This window comes from Tachyglossus aculeatus, chromosome X1 (genome assembly GCF_015852505.1).
Source record: "Tachyglossus aculeatus isolate mTacAcu1 chromosome X1, mTacAcu1.pri, whole genome shotgun sequence".
NCBI lineage: Eukaryota > Metazoa > Chordata > Mammalia > Monotremata > Tachyglossidae > Tachyglossus > Tachyglossus aculeatus.
In genome coordinates this window covers 16,633,776-16,653,358 of record NC_052101.1, presented here as the reverse complement: position 1 = coordinate 16,653,358, position 19,583 = coordinate 16,633,776, and the positions used below count along the sequence as shown (strand labels likewise).

The 19,583-nt window shown below is 42.6% G+C and overlaps 1 protein-coding gene across 1 annotated transcript in view; it reads left to right on the top strand.

Annotated features, from left to right (window-relative positions):
* The first annotated feature begins 8,947 nt into the window (after positions 1-8,947).
* LOC119949827 (ancylostoma secreted protein-like) overlaps positions 8,948-19,583 on the top strand; it is a 42,234-nt gene continuing 31,598 nt past the window's right edge. The window contains 7 exon segments of the mRNA XM_038771666.1: positions 8,948-9,034; positions 13,494-13,542; positions 14,020-14,104; positions 17,435-17,544; positions 17,547-17,608; positions 17,611-17,655; positions 18,068-18,157. Of these exon segments, the coding sequence (XP_038627594.1) occupies positions 8,948-9,034; positions 13,494-13,542; positions 14,020-14,104; positions 17,435-17,544; positions 17,547-17,608; positions 17,611-17,655; positions 18,068-18,157 (528 nt within the window).

Here is a 19,583-nt window from a genome sequence, read left to right as displayed (position 1 = left end):
ATATATAACACAATATTATATTGTGTTATATATATATATATACACACACACAAGTGCTGTGAGGCTGGGAGGGGGGATGAATACAAGGAGCAAGTCAGAGTGATGCAGAAGGGATTTGGAGAAGAGGAAAGAAAGGATTAGTTGGGGAAGGCCTCTTGAAGGAGATTGCCTTCAGTAAGGCTTTGAAGGTGGGGGAGAGTAATTGTCTGTTGGATATAATAATAATAATGGTGGGATTTATTAAGGGCTTCCTATGTGCCAAATACTGTCCCAAGCACTGGGGAAGATACAATGTTATTAGGTTGTCCCACATGGAGCTCGCAGTCTTAATTCACATTTTACAGATGAGGTAACTGAGGCAAAGAGAAGTTAAGTGACTTGCCCAAAGTTACACAGCTGACAAGTGGTGGAGTCAGGATTAGAAACCATGACCCCTTACTCCCGAGCCTGTCTTTTTCCAGTAAGCCAGGAGGGCATTCTAGGCCAGAGGAGGCCGGACGTGAACAAGAGGTTGGTGGCAAGATAGATGAGCTCAAGGTAGAGTGAAAAGTTTAAAAGAGGAATGAAGTGTGCAGCTGGGTTATAATAGGAGAGTAGCGAGGTGAGGTAGGAGGGGGAAGGTGATCTGGTCAACAGAAGGGTTTCTGAGGCATGCTCATGCCACACAAATGCTATGTGACGCTAAACTATAGGTTATACCTGGCCCCTGAAATCCCTGCTAATATATTGCATTGGTGCTCATTGTTCATCTTGTCCTACTCAGAATCAATCCAATAGAGAAATAGGTGTGTCCTGTGAAAATGCAACCTAAACAGGGATATTTTGAAAACACTGAAGATTTTTAAAACATAATTTTACTATGCTTTCTTAAAGCTCTGAAAGAGTGGGAAAACTATGTCAGAAAGCAATACGGGGAGCACCACAGGTGGCTCTGATCTCCATATTTTAAAGAAGAACTAGAAAAATATACAGCCGAGAGCTAATGCTTAGATGGGTGGAGTAACTTCTGAACAAGAATGAACTAGGACTCCTCAGCCTGCAAAAGAACACTAAAGGGGAGATTATTAAAGTACACAAAAATGGTGGGTGAGGACAGAGTGAATAAGGAATTGTCATTGACCAAATCTCACACCAGTAGGGATCCACTGATACAAAGTTGATGAGTTTGACAATTGGATTTCTTTTTTCTTGTGTAATGAAGGACTCTAACCCTGGAACAATCACCAAATTCAAATTCAACAGGCATTTATAGATGCAGGAATCACCAATTTCATCCTGATCCATTTATATTGTATTTTTTTCCTGCTCCATTAAATCTTCTCCACCTAAATACTACATCATAGTTAACCCCTCCATCCTCCCCATCTGTCAAGTGAAGAGTGTTATTATACTTTCCTCATTCCTCTTTTAATCCCCATGTTCAGCCCGTCACCAAGTCATGTCGATTCTGTGACAACATTTCCAGAACCCAGTCCTTTCCATCCAAACTGTCACCATGATTGTCCAGGCACTTGTTATCTTGACTGCAAGTCAGAACAACATGGGTTCTAATCCCAGCTCCACCACTTGTCTGCTATGTGACTTTGGGAAAGTCACAACTTCTCTGTGACTCAGTTCCCTCATCCATAAAGTGGAGAATAAGGGGGAGTCCCACGTGGGACATGGACTGTGTCCCAGCTGATTAGTTTGTATCTACTCTAGCCCTTGGTACAGTGCCTAGCATATAGTAAGTGCTTAAATACTATAAAATGGACTGCGGAAGTCCCTTCACAGACACAGCACCTGTATATACGTATATATGTTTGTACATATTTATTACTCTATTTATTTTACTTGTACATATCTATTCTATTTATTTAATTTTGTTAATAAGTTTGGTTTTGTTCTCCCCCTTCTAGACTGTGAGCCCACTGTTGGGTAGGGACTGTCTCTATATGTTGCCAACTTGTACTTCCCAAGCGCTAGGTACAGTGCTCTGCACACAGTAAGCACTCAATAAATATGATTGATTGATTGATTCCATCCTTCAGTCTCTTCTGAGTCCATACTTTCTCTGAGTCCATACAGAGAAGCAGTTTGGCTCAGTGGCTCTGCCACTTGTCTGCTGTGTGACCTTGGGCAAGTCACTATTTCTCTGGGCCTCAGTTCCCTCATCTGTAAAATGGGGATGAAGACTGTAAGCCCCACGTGGGACAACCTGATCACCTTGTATCTACCCCGGCGCTTAGAACAGTGCTTGGCACATAGTAAGCGCTTAACAAATACTACCATTATTATCATTATTATTTCCCCTGCTGCCAGAGAGCTTTTCTAAAACTTTGGATATCTCCAGAGTCCTCAAAAGCCTCTATCTCACATCAATCAGAAGCTCCTAACCACTGGTTTTAAGGCACTCAATCAGTTCATTATCCTCTTATCCCACTTCATTCCTCCAAAGCCAACCTATTCCCTACACCTTGTTCTCATCTCTCCTACTGCTTCTTGCTCACATCCTTCATGCTGTCTGAAACTACCTCCCACTTCACATTCATCAGGCTGCTGTTATTATTTTTATAATTAATAATAATTTGGGTGTTTGGTAGGCACTTACTATGTTTCTATAACTGTACTAAGAGCTGAGGTAGATACAGTATATGCAGATTGGACATAAATCCCTGTCCACCATCGGGCTCACAGTCTAAGTAGAAGGAAGAACAGGCATTGAATCCTCATTCTACAGATGAGGAAACTGAGGCACAGAGAAGTTTAGTGACTTGCCAAGTTCACATGTTATGCAAGTGTAGCCCAGTAGAAAGGGTATACTCCTGGCGGTCAAAGAACCTGAATTATAATCCCAGTTCTGCCAATTGCCTGTCAGGTGACCTTGAGTAAGTCCCCTCACTGTGCCTCAATTTCCTCGTCTGTGAAATGGGGATTCAATGTCTATACTCCCTACTTCATCTATGAGCACTATGTGGGTCATGGACTATGTCCAAAATGATTTACTTCTATCTACCTCAGTACTTAGAACAGTGCTTGACATATACTAAGGGCTTAATGTACTAATAACAACGATAATTATTAATGGTAGAGATTAGAATAATAATAAGAAGAATGATGGCATTTGTTAAGTGCTATGCACTGTTTTAATCTCTGGAGAGGATACAAGGTGATCATGTTGTCCCACGTGGGGCTCACAGTCTTCATCCCCATTTTACAGATGAGGTAACTAAAGGCACAGAGAAGTTAAGTGACTTGCCCAAAGTCACACAGCTGACAGTTGGCTGAGCTGGGATTTGAACCCATGATCTCTGGCTCCCAAGCCTGTACTCTTTCCACTGAGCCACACTGCTTCTCTAATCAGAACCCAGGTCATCTGATTCCCAGATACTTCTCTTTCCACTAGCCCATGCAGTTTCATGTCACCTCTACCAAGAGGCCTTCCCTGAGTCATTTTTCATCTCTCCACTCTAAGCTACCATTTCAGCCCCATCTAAGAAACAAGTACTCATACTCTGTAGGTAGCACTTTTTTTTTTTTACATTATCTTTATACTCTATTAGTTTCTCCTAACTGTAATCTTCCATACTAGATCACAAAGTCCTTGAGAAAATGGATCATGTCTCCCAATTCTGCTGTATTGTCCCAAGTGCTTAGAACAGTACTCTGCATACATTAGTTGTTCAGTACTAGTGAGTAAGCTCATTGTGGGTAGGGAACTTGTCTACCAACTGTGTTGTACTCTCCCAAACGTTTAGTACAACGTTTCTCACATAGTAAGTGCTCGATAAACTCCACGGATGATGATTCATTAAAAATTTCCATATTTAGAATTTGATTAAATATTTGAGGTGGGGGAAAACACAGCCAAGTTTTTATTGCATGTCCTCAAGTGAAAATGTTGTGATGAAAATGTCTTCACTTCCACAGAAGCTAAAGGTGTTTCCATGGGGATTAAACACCTTTGTGAAGTATTGTAAATTTAAATTAGGATCTCAATTTTATTGCTGTGAACCCTTCAGCACCTAAGAGATAGGTTGAGCCGGTTTTTCTTCCCTACAGCTAATTTTAAAGTTACAGTGAGTGCAGGCTAAAGTGTTCCTCCACACCCAACTCTAAATTTGCCAATGCACCTCTAGCCCTTCTGCTTTATGTGTCACCTCTCTCTCCTGCCTATTTCCTTGCCAGTCACCCGTGACATCTTGTAGCAGATGATTGAAGTCACTGCTTTTCAGGTGTTTCTTCCATGAGCCAGCTTATGGGCAGTCGGTGGTTTCAGATTTGTTTGTTTTTGATGGGAAGGGTGATGGGGAAGGAACTTTCAATATAGCCTACCTTGCCCTATTCAGTGGAGGAGTTTAGAGTCAGAATTAGAACCTATGACCTTCTGGCTCTCAGGCCTGTAAACCTATCGACTATACCATGCTGCTTCTTACTGCAAAGAGACCAGAAATGTATGTGGAAAGCCATGCAAATTCCAAGTCAATCTGTGGGACAGACTTTTGGTCTAGGTGATCAGCTGGAAATATTCACCTTGCTTGGAATAGCGAGGAAAAAAAAAGTCACCCTCTATTGTGAAGGGAAAAGGAAGCGTCAGGAGGAGGAAATATTTAGATTTCATAAGCCTGGTGAAAGCTTGCTAGTGGGAGCAGTGATAGGGTGGATGGCATATGGAAGAGGAGAGAAAAAAGATTTAGATATTTTTCTGTTGTCCCCACAAGAAAAAACGAAGTTTGCTTCAAATACAGCACTGGGCCAGAATGAGTCATGAGTCAAAGTTGTGGTCAGTAGAAGTCTTACAATGGAAAGCATGAAAAGGAGGACATGACAAAGGTTCATAGACAATAGATGAAAACAAACAACACTTGGGCCACCTCCCTTGTGTGCAACATAATACCTAAAAGATAGATATGTCCACACACCCTCAAACTGATATTTGGGAGTGTGTGGACACTCAGGCTCCACTGTCCAAGCTGCGGAATGCTTCTGGCAGAAATCCAGACATCCCTCTTCCCTTGTCCACCTGAAATTCATTCTTTTCTGCTTCAATTCAGCCCTCTTCTCTGCCCAACAAAACTTCTCCTTCCTGACTCCCATTCCCACTTCCCCCACTAGCTGATACAGACATTTAACTCCCTCCTCATACCACTTACCCCCCAACCATCTCTTTCCCCTATTGACCTGGCCATCAACAAAACAATCTATCACTTAAAATCCCCCCTGCTCCTCTCCCATCCCCCCACCCCTCCATCCTCTTCGATATTCTCTGTTTCGTGCCTTAACTCAAGAAGAAATCTCTTGCCTCATCTCTTGATCTCTCCCCTCCACCTGTGTTTAGGACGCCATCCCTTCATAGCTTTTAAAAACACTCAACCCCTCCCTTCTTCCCTACTTTACTGTCATTTTCAACTGTTCACCTTCCAATGGCTTCTTTGCCACTGCTTTCAAACATGTCATTTTTCATTCAAGTCATTAAACAGTGTGTTAGCCTATTGAATTCGCTAACAATTGTATCCAGTGCATAGAACAGTGCTTTGCACATAGTAAGCACTTAATAAATGCCATCATTATTATTCACTGAACATTACTGTGGGCAAAACATTGCATCAAGAGCTTGGGAAAGTATATTACTAGAGTTGGGAATGTGACCCCTCCCCACAAAGAGCATACAGTCTACCCAGAGAGACAGACATTAAAACAGATGAGGAATAAGGGACATAGCATATAAAACTATTTACATAAGAACTGTGGGGTTGGAGTTAGTATCAAAGTGCTTATGAAGTACACAGCCTAGTGAAATAAAGTGCTTAATCTGGGAAGGACTCAGAGTAACTGGGATTTTTAGGAGGTTTTTGAAAGTGGGGAGATGTTAGCTTGGAAAGACTAGCCAACAATAGATGGATAAGGTAATTAGGACACACACAAGTTTTAGAAGACCATCCCTGTTGCCCTCCAGACAGGGATGATGACAACAGGGCTTCAATCTGGAGAAGCAGCATGGCCTAGTGGAAAGAGCACACCTGTGCTCTAATTCCAGCTCCTCCACTTTCCTGCTGTGTGATCCTGGGCAAGTCACTTCACTGGTTTACAATGATCTCCTCTGTAAAATACATATTAAATCCTCCACCCTCTGACAATTGTGAGTCCCATGTGGGAGAGGGCCTGTATCAAACCTGATGTTCTTTACCTATCCCAGCACTCAATATGTTGCTTGACACATAGTAAACATTTACCAAGTACCATTAAACACACACACAAGTTGTCAGTCAGTAGACCTGCTGGACCATTCACCTTCCTCCATGGAGATCCTATAGTGCTTTCATCAGCATCAGCATCATTAATCGTATTTATTGAGCGCTTACTATGTGCAGAGCACTGTACTAAGCGCTTGGGAAGTACAAATTGGCAACATATAGAGACTGTCCCTACCCAACAGTGGGCTCACAGTCTAAAAGGGAGAGGCAGAGAACAAAACCAAACATACTAACAAAATAAAATAAATAGGATAGATATGTACAAGTAAAATAAATAAATAAATAGGTAATAAATATGTACAACCATATATACATATATACAGGTGCTGCGGGGAAGGGAAGGAGGTAAGATGGGGGGGATGGAGAGGGGGACAAGGGGGAGAGGAAGGAAGGGGCTCAGTCTGGGAAGGCCTCCTGGAGGAGGTGAGCTCTCAGCAGGGCCTTGAAGGGAGGAAGAGAGCTAGCATCATCTATGAACCAGACTCTTCCAATGGCAGGGCAAGAAAGCCAACACATAGGGCCTGAAAAAACAGTCCACTCACCAGCATTGAAGTAATTCTCTGAAACACAATTTTGCTGGGTGAGCCATGCGAGGAGAATCGATGGCAGAAATGGGGAGAGGAACTGCTCTCCTGGAGTAAAGGCTTTGTGAAGATCATAGTGTAAGGAATCAGGCCCAGTATGAGGCAGATCCACTAGTTCGACAAAATACATCCTTTAACAGTGTTGCCTAATGGAAAAAGCAGGGGGCTGAAACTCAGAGGACCTGGGTACTAATCCTGGCTTCACCACTTCTCTGCCGTGTGACCTTGGGTATGTCATTTAGCTTAATTGATGCCCCTGCTTCATCCACTAGGACATGCTGCTTCCTCTTAAGTATTAACCCCTCCCCCATATCCTCAGGAAGGGAGTGGATTCACTACACAGTTTTGAGAGGTGGTGTTGCACAACCGTGTCAGACTGATAGAAGATCTTAAGCCGCACTGATGCAAATATTTTCATATTTGAAGTGTTTATTTCCTCAAAATTTCTTAGTAACAAAATAGCATTTATAGTATCTGTGGTTTGGGCCTTTGGTCACGTAAGCAAAGTGAATATTTCAGTTTAAGAGACACACAATGGCATCTACTCCATAGACTCAAAGGTTACCTGTTCAGAGACTGACTTTTGACAGAGTGGGCTTGTCATAACATTCTACATTCACAAATAAGTGAAATCAAGGCACTGTTGAATGTGTCAGGCTCTTGGAAGCAACCGATTCCCTGGGACCATTAAGACAGGTGAACTAGAATGACAAAGGTAATTGTTCATTTCCAATGCTAGCCTAAAGTTCTGAACTCAAGAGACAGTAATGAACTCAAATGTATATATAAGAGCAAATCTAGGTTTTGTGGGGGATAGAAAATTGACTTTCATAGGTTCCATAAATTTTCTAGGAAAAAGTGCATTTTTCCACCATAATTTCAAACTTCCCTACTTCCCCATCTAGAAAATTGGTGCTAACTCTAACCTGTTTTTCAAAAGGCTTCTCTTTCCATTAGCGCCTTCATTTTTACAATGGAATTTCTCCCTAAAACAATGTAAAACAGACCAACACACCTTCTTAATAGTTTCCTTATGCTACAAACCAATTAGAGTTTTGAAGTAGGCAAGTCAGGTATAAGTCAAGAATTAAAGTTCAAAATGGTATGAGCATTTTTAAGCATGCATTTCCATATTATTTCTAGAAATGGTTCCAATTATGAAACAAAGACCTATAGTCTTCCAGCTTGCCCTCTATCAAAGTAACAGGTTACTAAAAAAAAGATACAAAAAGCATAGAAAGGAAGGACTTTAAAGAGAGGTGGTTTTGCCAATGCCATAAAAAGAGTATTAAAGTTATTTACCAAATCTGTAAGTGCCAGCTGTAACACCTACTAGCTTCAGTTCATAGCTGTACAATCAGCAGTGTCACCAATACAGAGAGAAAAAGTCTCATCATGAAACTATTCTAGGAGGGTCAGAGACTTCAATACCAAGGGTTTTCAACTACCCTCATCACCAGGATGATTTTCATTCAAGGAGGAGGAAGAGGAAGGGGAGGAACTGGAGAAGGAAGGGGAAGGAGGGAAACTGGAGGAGGAAGAGGGAGGAGAGAAACTGGAGGAGGAGGAGGAAAGAGAGAAACTGGAAGAAGAAGAGGAAGGAGTGGAACTGGAGGAGGAAGAAGGAGGATTGGAACTGGAGGAGGAAGACGAAGGAGTGGAAATGGAGGAGGAAGAAGGAGGAGTGGAACTGGAAGAGGAAGAAGGAGGAGTGGAACTGGAAGAGGAAGAGGACTCCTTGGGCAGTCTGTAATAAGTTCTCTCAGCTATGCTTGCAGTCATTTTCTGGATGGTGATCAGCACCGCCTCCTCATCCATGAGGTGCTCTTTGCTGCTCTTGGACAAGTGCATTAACCCCTGTGCCACTGCCAAAAGCTTCTCACTGATCTCCATAATCTTCCTCAAGAAGGCTTCTGCCGCTGGTAACTCCACTGATGCTGCAAGAATGTTTTTGAGTTTTGATACAGCATCCTTGAATTCTGCTTCTGTTGAGGCGATCTCTTCTTCCACGGATTTCTTCATCTGGAAGAATGGTTCAGGGGTCACATAGTTGTTGTTCTGAGGTTGTTAGCCTCATAGGAAGTTAGTTTGTAGTTGTCCAATGAGCTGGACCCTCAAAACTTCATAACAATGACAAAAATCACTCCCAATTCCCAGGGGCTAAAGAGATCCAAATATCATAGAACCAATTCAAAAAGGCTAATGAATATAACTTCTGTAAGTGTTGGTGGTTTTTTTTTGGTTGTTTCTTCCGGGGGGAAGTTGAATACACTGTTGTATATCTTGCATTCAGACAAATTAAATGCATAATCAGTAAGTCAATTGTATTTGTTGAACATTTACTCTGTGCAGAGCACTGTACTAAGCACTTAGGAGAGTACAGTATAACAGTTGGTAGATACATTCCCTGCCCACAGCAAGCTTACAGACTAGAGGGATAGAGAGATAATAATATGAATAAATGAATTATGGATATGTACATGAGGACTGTGGGGCTGAGAGAGGGTACAAATCCAAGTGCAACAAAGAAGGGAGTGGAAGAAGAGGAAATGAGGGCCTAGGGAGGGAAAGCTTCTTGGAGATGTGTCCTCAATAATAATAATAATGATGATTATGGCATTTATTAAGCGCTTACTATGTATAAAGCACTGTTCTAAGTGCTGGGGAGGTTACAAGGTGATCAGGTTGTCCCAAGGGCGGGGGGGGGGGGTGGCGGGCTCACAGTCTTCACCCCCATTTTACAGATGAGGGAACTGAGGCCCAGAGAAGTCAAGTGACTTGCCCAAAGTCACACAGCTGACAGTTGGTGGAGCTGGGATTTGAACCCATGACCTCTGACTCCAAAGCCCAGGCTCTTTCCACTGAGCCACGCTGCTTCTCAATAAGACTTTGAAGGTGGAGAGAGTGATAATCTGTTCAATATGAAGAGAGAGGGGATTCCAGGTCTGAGACGGGATTTGGGTGAGAGGTCAGGGGTGAAATAGATGAGATTCATTCAGTCAATTGTATTTATTGAGCACTTACTGTGTGCAGAGCACTGTACTAAGCACAAGATCAAGGTACAGTGAACAGGATAGCATTAGAAGAGCAAAGTGTGCAGGCTGGGTTGTAGCAGGAGATCAGTAAGGTAAAAGAGAAGGGGGCAAGGTGATTGAGTGCTTTAAAACCAATGGAAAGGAATTTCTATTTGAAGTGGAGGCATGGCTTAATGGAAAGAGCCCAGGCTTGAGAGTCAGAGGTCATGGGTTCTAATCCCAGCTCTGCCATTTGTCAGCTGTGTGACTTCGGGCAAGTCACTTAACTTCTCTGGGCCTCAGTTACTTCATCTGAAAAATGGGGATGAAGACTTTGAGTCCTACTTGGGACAAGCTGATAACCTTGCATCTATCCCAGAGCTTAGAACTGTGCTCGGCATATTCATTCATTCAATCATATTTATTAAGCGCTTACTGTGTGTAGGCACTGTACTAAGCACTTGGGAAGTACAAGTTGGTAACATATAGAGACGGTCCCTACCCAATAGCGGGCTTACAGTCTAGAATAGTAAGTGCTTAACAAATACCATTATTATTATGAAAGAGGCTAGGCATAACATTAATGGGACATGGAGGACTTTCAGAATGTTAACTAGGGGACCTTTATCTTCAGCCACTAAGAGATTCACACTCCAAGCCAGAGAACAAGGTAAAAAGAGGAGAACGTTTGGAGAATGAGAAAAGGTCAACACTGGCTCAGTGATTGTGCATCATCATTGGGAAACTCCTTTGCCACCTCCGTCTTAGAACAAATAAAGTTTAAGGGTGCTTACCACCACAAAAGAACTGAAGATGCACAGATCTCATTGTCACTCACACAGCTACTCCCTCATCATCACTTAGAATTCTTCCTCTTCCAAAGAAGCACAGGAAACAGGCCCAGCACTCTTTCCTTTTTTGCCTCCCCCTCCCTTGCCAGCCCTCCTAAACACCAAAAATAAAAGCCTTGCCCCCTTGGAGAGCCTGGTTTTATAGGGGCATCGGCGCTCCCAAACCAGTTTCACCTGAGAGCCGAGCAGCTCGTCCTGTGAGAGGCCTTCCATCCATGCTGCCTTAATCAGGACTTAACCAGTGCAGGGAAAAGAATTCAGGTGGAGCCAATCAACTTCAACCTACTGGGAGAACTGGCCAGCAAGGTCACTCTGCTGAGTCAAAACTGAACCCTGAAAGCAGGGTGGATCCATGCACCACATTGGGAGCTACTCAGAAGAGGAATTTGGGGAGTTGATCATAATAATAATAATTGTGGTACTTGTTAAGCACTTACTGTGTGCCAGGCACTGTTCTAAGTACTGAGGTAGATATAAGATAATCAGGTTTGACACAGCCCATGTTCCACAGTCTTAAGCCCTTCAAAGCCCTACTGAGAGTTCAGCTCCTCCAGGAGGCCTTCCCAGACTGAGCCCCCTCCTTCCTCTCCCCCACCCCCCCCGCCTTACCTTCTTCCCCTCTCCACAACACCTGTATATATGTATATATGTTTGTACATATTTATTACTCTATTTTATTTGTACATATTTATTCTATTTATTTTATTTTGTTAATATGTTTTGGTGTGTTGTCTGTCTCCCCCTTCTAGACTGCGAGCCCACTGTTGGGTAGGGACTATCTCTATATGTTGCCAACTTGTACTTCCCAAGCACTTAGTACAGTGCTCTGCACACAGAAACACACTGGGCATGTTACTCCCCTCCTCAAAAATCTCCAGTGGCTACCAGTCAATCTGCACATCAGGCAGAAACTCCTCACCCTGGGCTTCAAGGCTCTCCATCACCTCGCCCCCTCCTACCTCACATCTCTTCTCTCCTTCTCCAGCCTAGCCTGCACCCTCCGCTCCTCTGCCACTAATCTCCTCACCATGCCTCGTTCTCACCTGTCCCGCCATCGACCCCCAGCCCACGTCATCCCCCCTGGTCTGGAATGCTCTCCCTCCGCACATCGGCCAAGCTAGCTCTTGAGCTCCCCTCCTCCAGGAGGACTTCCCAGACTGAGCCCCCTCCTTCCTCTCCCCTTCCTCCCCTCTCCATCCCCCCGCCTTACCTCCTTCCCCTCCCCACAGCACCTGAATATATGTATATATGTTTGTATGTATTTATTACTCTATTTTATTTGTACATATTTATTCTATTTATTTTATTTTGTTAATATGTTTTGTTTTGTTCTCTGTCTCCCCCTTCTAGACTGTGAGCCCACTATTGGGTAGGGACCATCTCTATATGTTGCCAACTCGTACTTCCCAAGTGCTTAGTACAGTGCTCTGCACACAGTAAATGCTCAATAAATTGATTGAATGAATGAATGAATGGATTGACTCCTCATGGAAGGAATTCACTAACTGTGGGTTACTATCGAGAACCTCGCCCTTTGTGTAATTAACACCTTCTAAATTGACTTCAAAAACTTCTTCATTCCACCGAACCCAGAGTTTGGTATGAAAGATACCTTATGGTCTCATGACAAAATGTACTGTGGCCTCTCATTAGTTCAGTAACTAAACATAAAATACACCATTAAGAAAGCATGCAGAGCCATCTTTATAGGAGACTGTAAACTCCATGTGGGCAGGGAGCATGTCTACTAACTCTATCGCATTGTAAATTCCCAAGTGCTTTCTACAGTGCTGCTGAGTAATTGATAGTTTGATAGTATTTAGGGCACAGATTGTAGAGGTCAAAATTCAGTATGCTACAACCCAAGACCTGCCCCAAGGAGTGGGTCCAAGAGCATTTTCATTCAATCCTGCTCCTCTTGCCCTATCTCTGGGACTCCAAGACAAGAGTCCAACACAAGCACTATCCCTGCAAGCAGAGAATAAATGGTCCAGACAAATGTGGGAGTGTGAATGTATATTAATCACAACTGCATTCCTTAAGAGAATAATAAAAACTTCATCTGCAGGAATCCACAAGACCAAGGAAAATTGATAAAATAAAATATTTTCATTTATTTTCAAATATTTCATATCTATATTTATTATTATTATGAAGTGTCATTGTGTCGTCTCCAATTCATAGGGACTCTATGGATATATTTCTTCCAGAATGTCCTGTCTTCCGTCGTAATCTGTAACCTTGTTAACGGTTCTTCCATTAGCATTGTTATAATAATAATAATAGTGACATTTGTTAAGCACTTACTATATGCAAAGCACTGTTCTAAGTGCTAGGGGGATACAAGGTGATCAGGTTGTCCCACATGGGGCTCATAATCTTAATCCCCATTTTACAGATGAAGTCACTGGGGCTCAGAGAAGTTAAGTGACTTGCCCAAGGTCACACAGCAGACATGTGGCAGAGCTGGGATTCGAACCCATGACCTCTGACTCCAAAGCCCAGGCTCTTTCCACTGAGCCCCGCTGTGATGGTTTCTATCCAGCTAACTGCTTGTCTGCTTCTTCCACATTTTCCCTGGATTTTTCCTGGCATTAGGGTCTTCTCCAGAGAATTAGTCCATTTGATTATATGCCCAAAATGTGCTAATCTAAGTCGAGTCATTTGGCCTTCTGAAGACTACTTTGGCTTAATTTTCTACAAAATCCACTTGTTTGTTTTTTGGGCAGTCCATGGTATTTGCAAAAGCCTTGTCCAACACCACATTTCAAAAGAATCGATGCTCTTTCTAACCTGTTTTTTCACTGCCAGCTTTCAGATCCATACAATGTCACCGGAAACACCATCGAATTGACAATTTGTATTTTTGTGGCAATTGTTACATCAACACATTTCATGACTTTTTCCAGGCTCTTCAAAGCAAGTCTTCCTAACATTAATCTTCAGCAAATTCTTGACTATTAGTTCCTTTATGATTGATTATGGATCCCAGGAGAGAAAAATTGTCAACTATTTCAATCTTCTCTCCATCCACCACAAATGTGTGAAAACTTCCAGTTGTCATGATATTTGTTTTCTTTTTGCTCTGTTTCTTAACTTTTAATAATAAATCCTTCAAATCTTCACTTTCTGCTAGTAGGGTAGTATCATCAGCATAATGAAGGTTGTTTATATTCCTTCCTCCAATCTTTACTCCCTGTTTATCTTTATCCAATCTGGTTTTTCTCATTATGTATTCAGTATAAAGGGTGAACAGATAAGGTGATGATACATCTTGTCCTATATCCTTACTAATGGGAAACCAATCTGTTTCTCCATATTCTGTTCTTCATTGTAGCCTCCTGTTTGGCATACAGGTACCATATTAAAGCAATTAAATGGTCCAGCATGCCTGGTTTCCTTAATATGCTCCAGGGCTTCTCGTGATCCATGCAGTCAAAGGCCTTACTATAATCTATCTATGTATCTTTCTCTATATATTCAAATATCAGAGCTTCAGGGCTTCTATTTAGGGAGCCTCCCCAAGGGGTAGGGAGCTGACCAGGAGTGAGGTCAATGTTCCTGATAAGGCGTTATCAGAACATAATAATAATTATAATGGTATTTGTTAAGTGCTTACTATGTGCCTGGCACTGTTCTAAGTGCTGGGGAAGATATGAGATAATCAGGTTGCACATAGGCCCTGTCCCACATGGGCTCCCAGTCTCAATTGCCATTTTGCAAATGAGGTAACTGAGACCCAGTGAAGTGGCTTGTCCAAGTTCACACAGCAAACAAATGGCAGAGCCGGTATTAGAACCCAAGAATTTCAGTTGTGCTAATTTAGAGAACCAGCTTTCCACGCCTGAGTCCTAAAACAACCCAGATATGCGGAATCCAAATATGGAAATTTTTCTTTATCATTTCCAGACCAAGGAATTCCTTATAAAAAGAAAACGTCTCTCTCTAGGATATAGTTCAGTGACCTATAGAGGTTAAAGGTGAATCCTTATCTTCTTTGAAATTACTACGGTTGTTAAAGTCTAATTACCAGAAGTCTCACCCATTTTAATTGAGCCCTGCATCATAGTGAATAGTAGGCTTGCTCACTGATGAAGGTGGGGAAACAATTGTTCAGATTTTTTATGTTCTCTTTAGCACATTATTACTACCTTGCAAAACACAAAATGACTCAATAGGACGTGGGAGTGGTTATCTCCTACGTATATACTGAAGACCGGTCCAAAACAACTAGCTCTTTCTATAGACAGAAGACCGTCTACTTTTCAGATATGCCTATCAAAGGTAAGAAATAATTTAATGATAAGAGGGTTCTTGGGTAGAAAATTTTCAAGTCTTCAACCGCTATTATGTTTTTATTGATGGGATATTGATTATCAGGTCATTGATTGATTGATTGATTGATTGATTATCAGATGTTGTCCTCTAAAGCCCAGGACTGGCAGGCATCCCCAGCATATGGCAAATAATGGTTTGGTGACAAACAGACTATATTGGGGAGGAATATCCAGGAGTACGCTAGCACCCTGGCCCACCATTAGAGGAGGGAGCACAGGGGGGGTTCAAAGGGGGGCAGTGGAAATTAGGTATGGTCACCAATTAGATGTTTTCCCAGCCCTGTACTTCATCGGGGATGGGAGAAGAAAAAGCAATTAATGGAGACTTAGATCGTTTCCTCCCACCCTCAACCTTACAGGACTTGAGTTTGAGACAACATGTTTGATATGGGGAGATGGAGAGAAGAGGAGTCACATTTTCAAGATAACAGAAGTGCCAACTACTCTGATTCCATCAGAGCTCTGGAATCAAACTGTATCTGCATCGGGGAGGTTATCAAAGGGACAGTCTGATGAAAACAAGATATTTGATTAGGGTAGCAGAGAGGGAGCATGGTGTATGAGTCAGGAGACCTGAATTTCATTGTGGGATGTGCTTCTAATCTGCCCAGGAATCTTGAGGAAACCAACTTCTTGATTTTTCCAGATCTCACTTCTCCATCTCTGAATGGGGTTGGTACCATTTCCCACCCAGCTACTTCATGGGAATAGTGTGAAGATGTAAATGCTTTTATTATTTTTAATGGTATTTACTAAGCACTTCCTATGCACCAGGAACTATACTAAGCACTGGGGTAGATATAAAAATATCAGGTTCGACAAAGCCCCTGTCCCTTATAGGGTTTACAGTCTTAATTCCCATTTTACAGATGAGGTAACTGAGGCTCATCAAAGTTTAAGTGATTTTTCCAAGGTCACACAACAGACAAGTGGCAGAGTCAGGATTAGAACCCAGGTCTTCTGACTTCCCAGGCCCATGCTCTATCTACTAGACCACTCTCCTTCTGTCTCCCCCATTGGAGGGTAAGCCTTTTATGGGAAGGGAATGGGTCACTTCTTGATTCTGTACTTCCCAAGTGCCTAGAACAGTGCTACATACCCAGTGGGCATGCAATAAATGCTGCTGCTATTACTAAGAAGCAGCGTGGCTCAGTGGAAAGAGCCCAGGCTTGGGAGACAGAGGTCATGGGTTCAAATCCCAGCTCCACCAATTGTCAACTGTGTGACTTTGGGAAAGTCACTTAACTTCTCTGGGCCTCAATTCCCTCATCTGTAAAATGGGGATTAAGACTGTGAGCCCCACGAGGGACAATCTGATAACCTTGTATCCATCCTCCTCAGCACTTAGAACAGTGCTTTGCACATAGTAAGCACTTAACAAATGCCATCATTATTATTATTATTATTACTACTGCTGTTACTACCACTGCTACTACTAATGAAGATGCATGCAAAGTGTTTTGTTCTTGTCAAATGTCTCATGCTATAAAAAACAAGCTTAGGACTTTAGGTTTATTTTAGAAGGGACCTAGGGAGAGAGATGAAAGTAAATGGAACTGCTTAGTCTAAAGAAGAGAAGGCTGAAGGCAAATCCAGGTTAATATAAATAATTAATAATAAGGATGGTATTTGTTAAGCACTTACTATGTGCAAAGCACTGTTCTAAGCACTGGGGAGATACAAGGTGATCAGGTTGTTCCACGTGGGGCTCACCATTTAATTCCCATTTTACAGATGAGGGAACTGAGGCCCAGAGAAGCAAAGTGACATGCCCATAGTCACACAGCTGACAATTGGCGGAGCTGGGATTTGAACCCATGACCTCTGACTCCCAAGCCCGTGCTCTTTTCCACTGAGCAACGCTGCTTCTCTATGAATATGAACATGAAGAAATAGTTTTCATATATATAGTTAAGGAAGAGGTAATTTTCAGCTGTTCTCTTCTCCACTGAGTACAGAGCAAGAGGAAATCTAGACTAGATCTAAATCAGTTGGCAACATTTATTGACTGCCTCTTGTGGGTAGAGTACTGGTCAGGCACTGAAGGGGTAACAAAGGAAGTAGAAGTTGCTTTTAAAAACTTTATAATCAAGTGAGGCCACTGGAGGGACGACACAGGATCGATGTAGAAAGGTACCTGGTAATAAAAGCATTAGAAAACACATTTCTACAACTTTCTGCTATAATAGTGGTTAGGCACTGAAATGGATTAGCACAGGTGGTTTAAAAACTTTCCCCAGGGATGATTTTCATCCTTTTAATAATTATGGCATTTATTAAGCAGTTGTTAGGTGCTAAGCGGTGAGGTTACAAGATCAGACACAGTCCTTTACCACACAGGGCTCCCCATTCTATCTTGTCCCCATTTTACAGTTGTGGAAACTGAGACCCAAAGAGGTTTAGTAACTTTCCCAGCAGCCAGTGGCAGAGTTGGATTGGTCCTCCAGATTCCCAGTCCCATGCTCTTCCCACTAGGCATACTAACTCATTTTCCCGACATGATTCGCTTCCAAGCCACTCTAGAGGTGGGGGATGAATCAGATGACTTTGGGGGTCTCTTTCTGCCCTACAATTCTAAGAACGAGTTGGAAAAAGGGAATATATTGGATCCTTCAGAGAAGCCTCCTCACCCCAACGTCTTTATGATAATAACAATAATAATAATAATGACATTTATTAAGCACTTACTATGTGCAAAGCACTGTTCTAAGCACTGGGGGGTTACAAGGTGATCAGGTTGTCCCAAGGGGGGCTCACAGTCTTAATCCCCATTTTACAGAAGAGGTAACTGAGGCAAAGAGAAAGCCCAAAGTCACACAGCTGACAATTGACAGAGTCAGAATTTGAACCCATGACCTCTGACTCCAAAGCTCTTTCCACTGAGCCACGCTGCTTCTCCACCAGCATAAATGGCTGCCTTCAGTTGACCTCTGAAGAGCACCATCTCAGCACCCAGTTAAAGGTTGTTTGCCTCATTTTAAATGCCCTCAGGATCTAAGCTCCCATGTGATTGTCTGATGAAGGACTTTTAGGATTGTTTTTGGATAGAGACTTGACAAGCCCTTCATTGTTCTTTCAGAGATGATTTTGTTGGCAGTCGTGTACTGGATCGTGGTGACGGACCAGGCTGTTGGCGTGGTATGTGTGGAGCACTATGAGTGAGCCTTGACAGTCTTCTTCCTATTTTTGTTGGCTAGTTGAACTTACAGTGGCCCCCAGTCCTTTAAAACTGGCAGGCTTCTGCCAGAGGATGATTCTCCTGTGGAACTGCAAGTTACCAGTCAAAGTTTAAGGTCATTTGAAAAACTGGCTGTTTGTATACAGGCAGAGTATGAATCCAAGGGAAATCATCATCAATCAATCATATTTATTGAGCACTTACTATAGACATAGCACACTAAGTGCTCGTCTGACTACCAATTCTCAATATAAGAGAATTGGTAGTCATGTTCCCTGCTCACAAGGAGCTTACAGTCTAGAGGGGTAGATAGATATTAAAATAAATTAAAGATACGTACAGAAGTGCCATTAGGCCGAGAGTGTGGTGACTATCAAGGACTTAGAGGGTGCAAATAATAATAATAATGGCATTTATTAAACACTTACTATGTGCAAAGAACTGTTCTAAGCACTGGGGAGGGTAAAAGGTGATCAGGTTGTCCCACAGGCGGCTCAGTGGAAAAAGCACAGGCTTTGGAGTCAGAGGTCATGGGTTCAAATTCTGACTCCACCAACTGTCAGCTGTGTGACTTTGGGCAAGTCACAACTTCTCTGTGCCTCAGTTACCTCATCTGAAAAATGGGGATTAGAAACTGTGAGCCCCCTGTGGGACAACCTGAACACCTTGTAAGCTCCCCAGCACTTAGAACAGTGCTTTGCACATAGTTAGTGCTTAGCAAATGCCATTATTATTATTAATCCCCATTTTGCAGATGAGGGAACTGAGGCATAGAGAAGTGAAGTGACTGGCCCAAAGTCACACAACTGACAAGTGACAGAGCCGGGATTTGAACCCATGACCTCTGACTCCAAAGCCTGTGCTCTTTTCCACTGAGCCACACTGCTTCTCTAAGACAAGGACAAGGGCTGCGAAGAAGCGATAGAGAGTGGGGCAGGTGAGGGTTTAGTCAGGGAAGGCCTCTTGGAGGAGATATAACCTTAATAAGACTTTGAAGGTGGGGATAGTGATGCTCTGTTGGATATTAAGAGGAAGTGCTTTCCAGTCAGGGGCATGACAAGGGAGAGGGGTTGGCACTGAGAGAAATGAGCTCAAGGTAGAGTGAGTAAATTGGAATTAGAGGAGCAAAGGGAACATGTTAGGGGTAGTAAGAAATCAGTGGGGTGAGATAGGATGGGGCAAGGTGATTGAATGCTATTGAGAGTTCATCATGGACAGGAAAGGTGCCTGAGAGCTCTGTTGTACTCTCCCAAACACTTAGTACAGCACTCAGCACACAGTAGGCACTCAATAAATAATAATAATGGCATTTATTAAGCGCTTACTATATGCGAAGCACTGTTCTAAGTGCTGGGGAGGATACAAGGTGATCAGGTTGTCCCACAG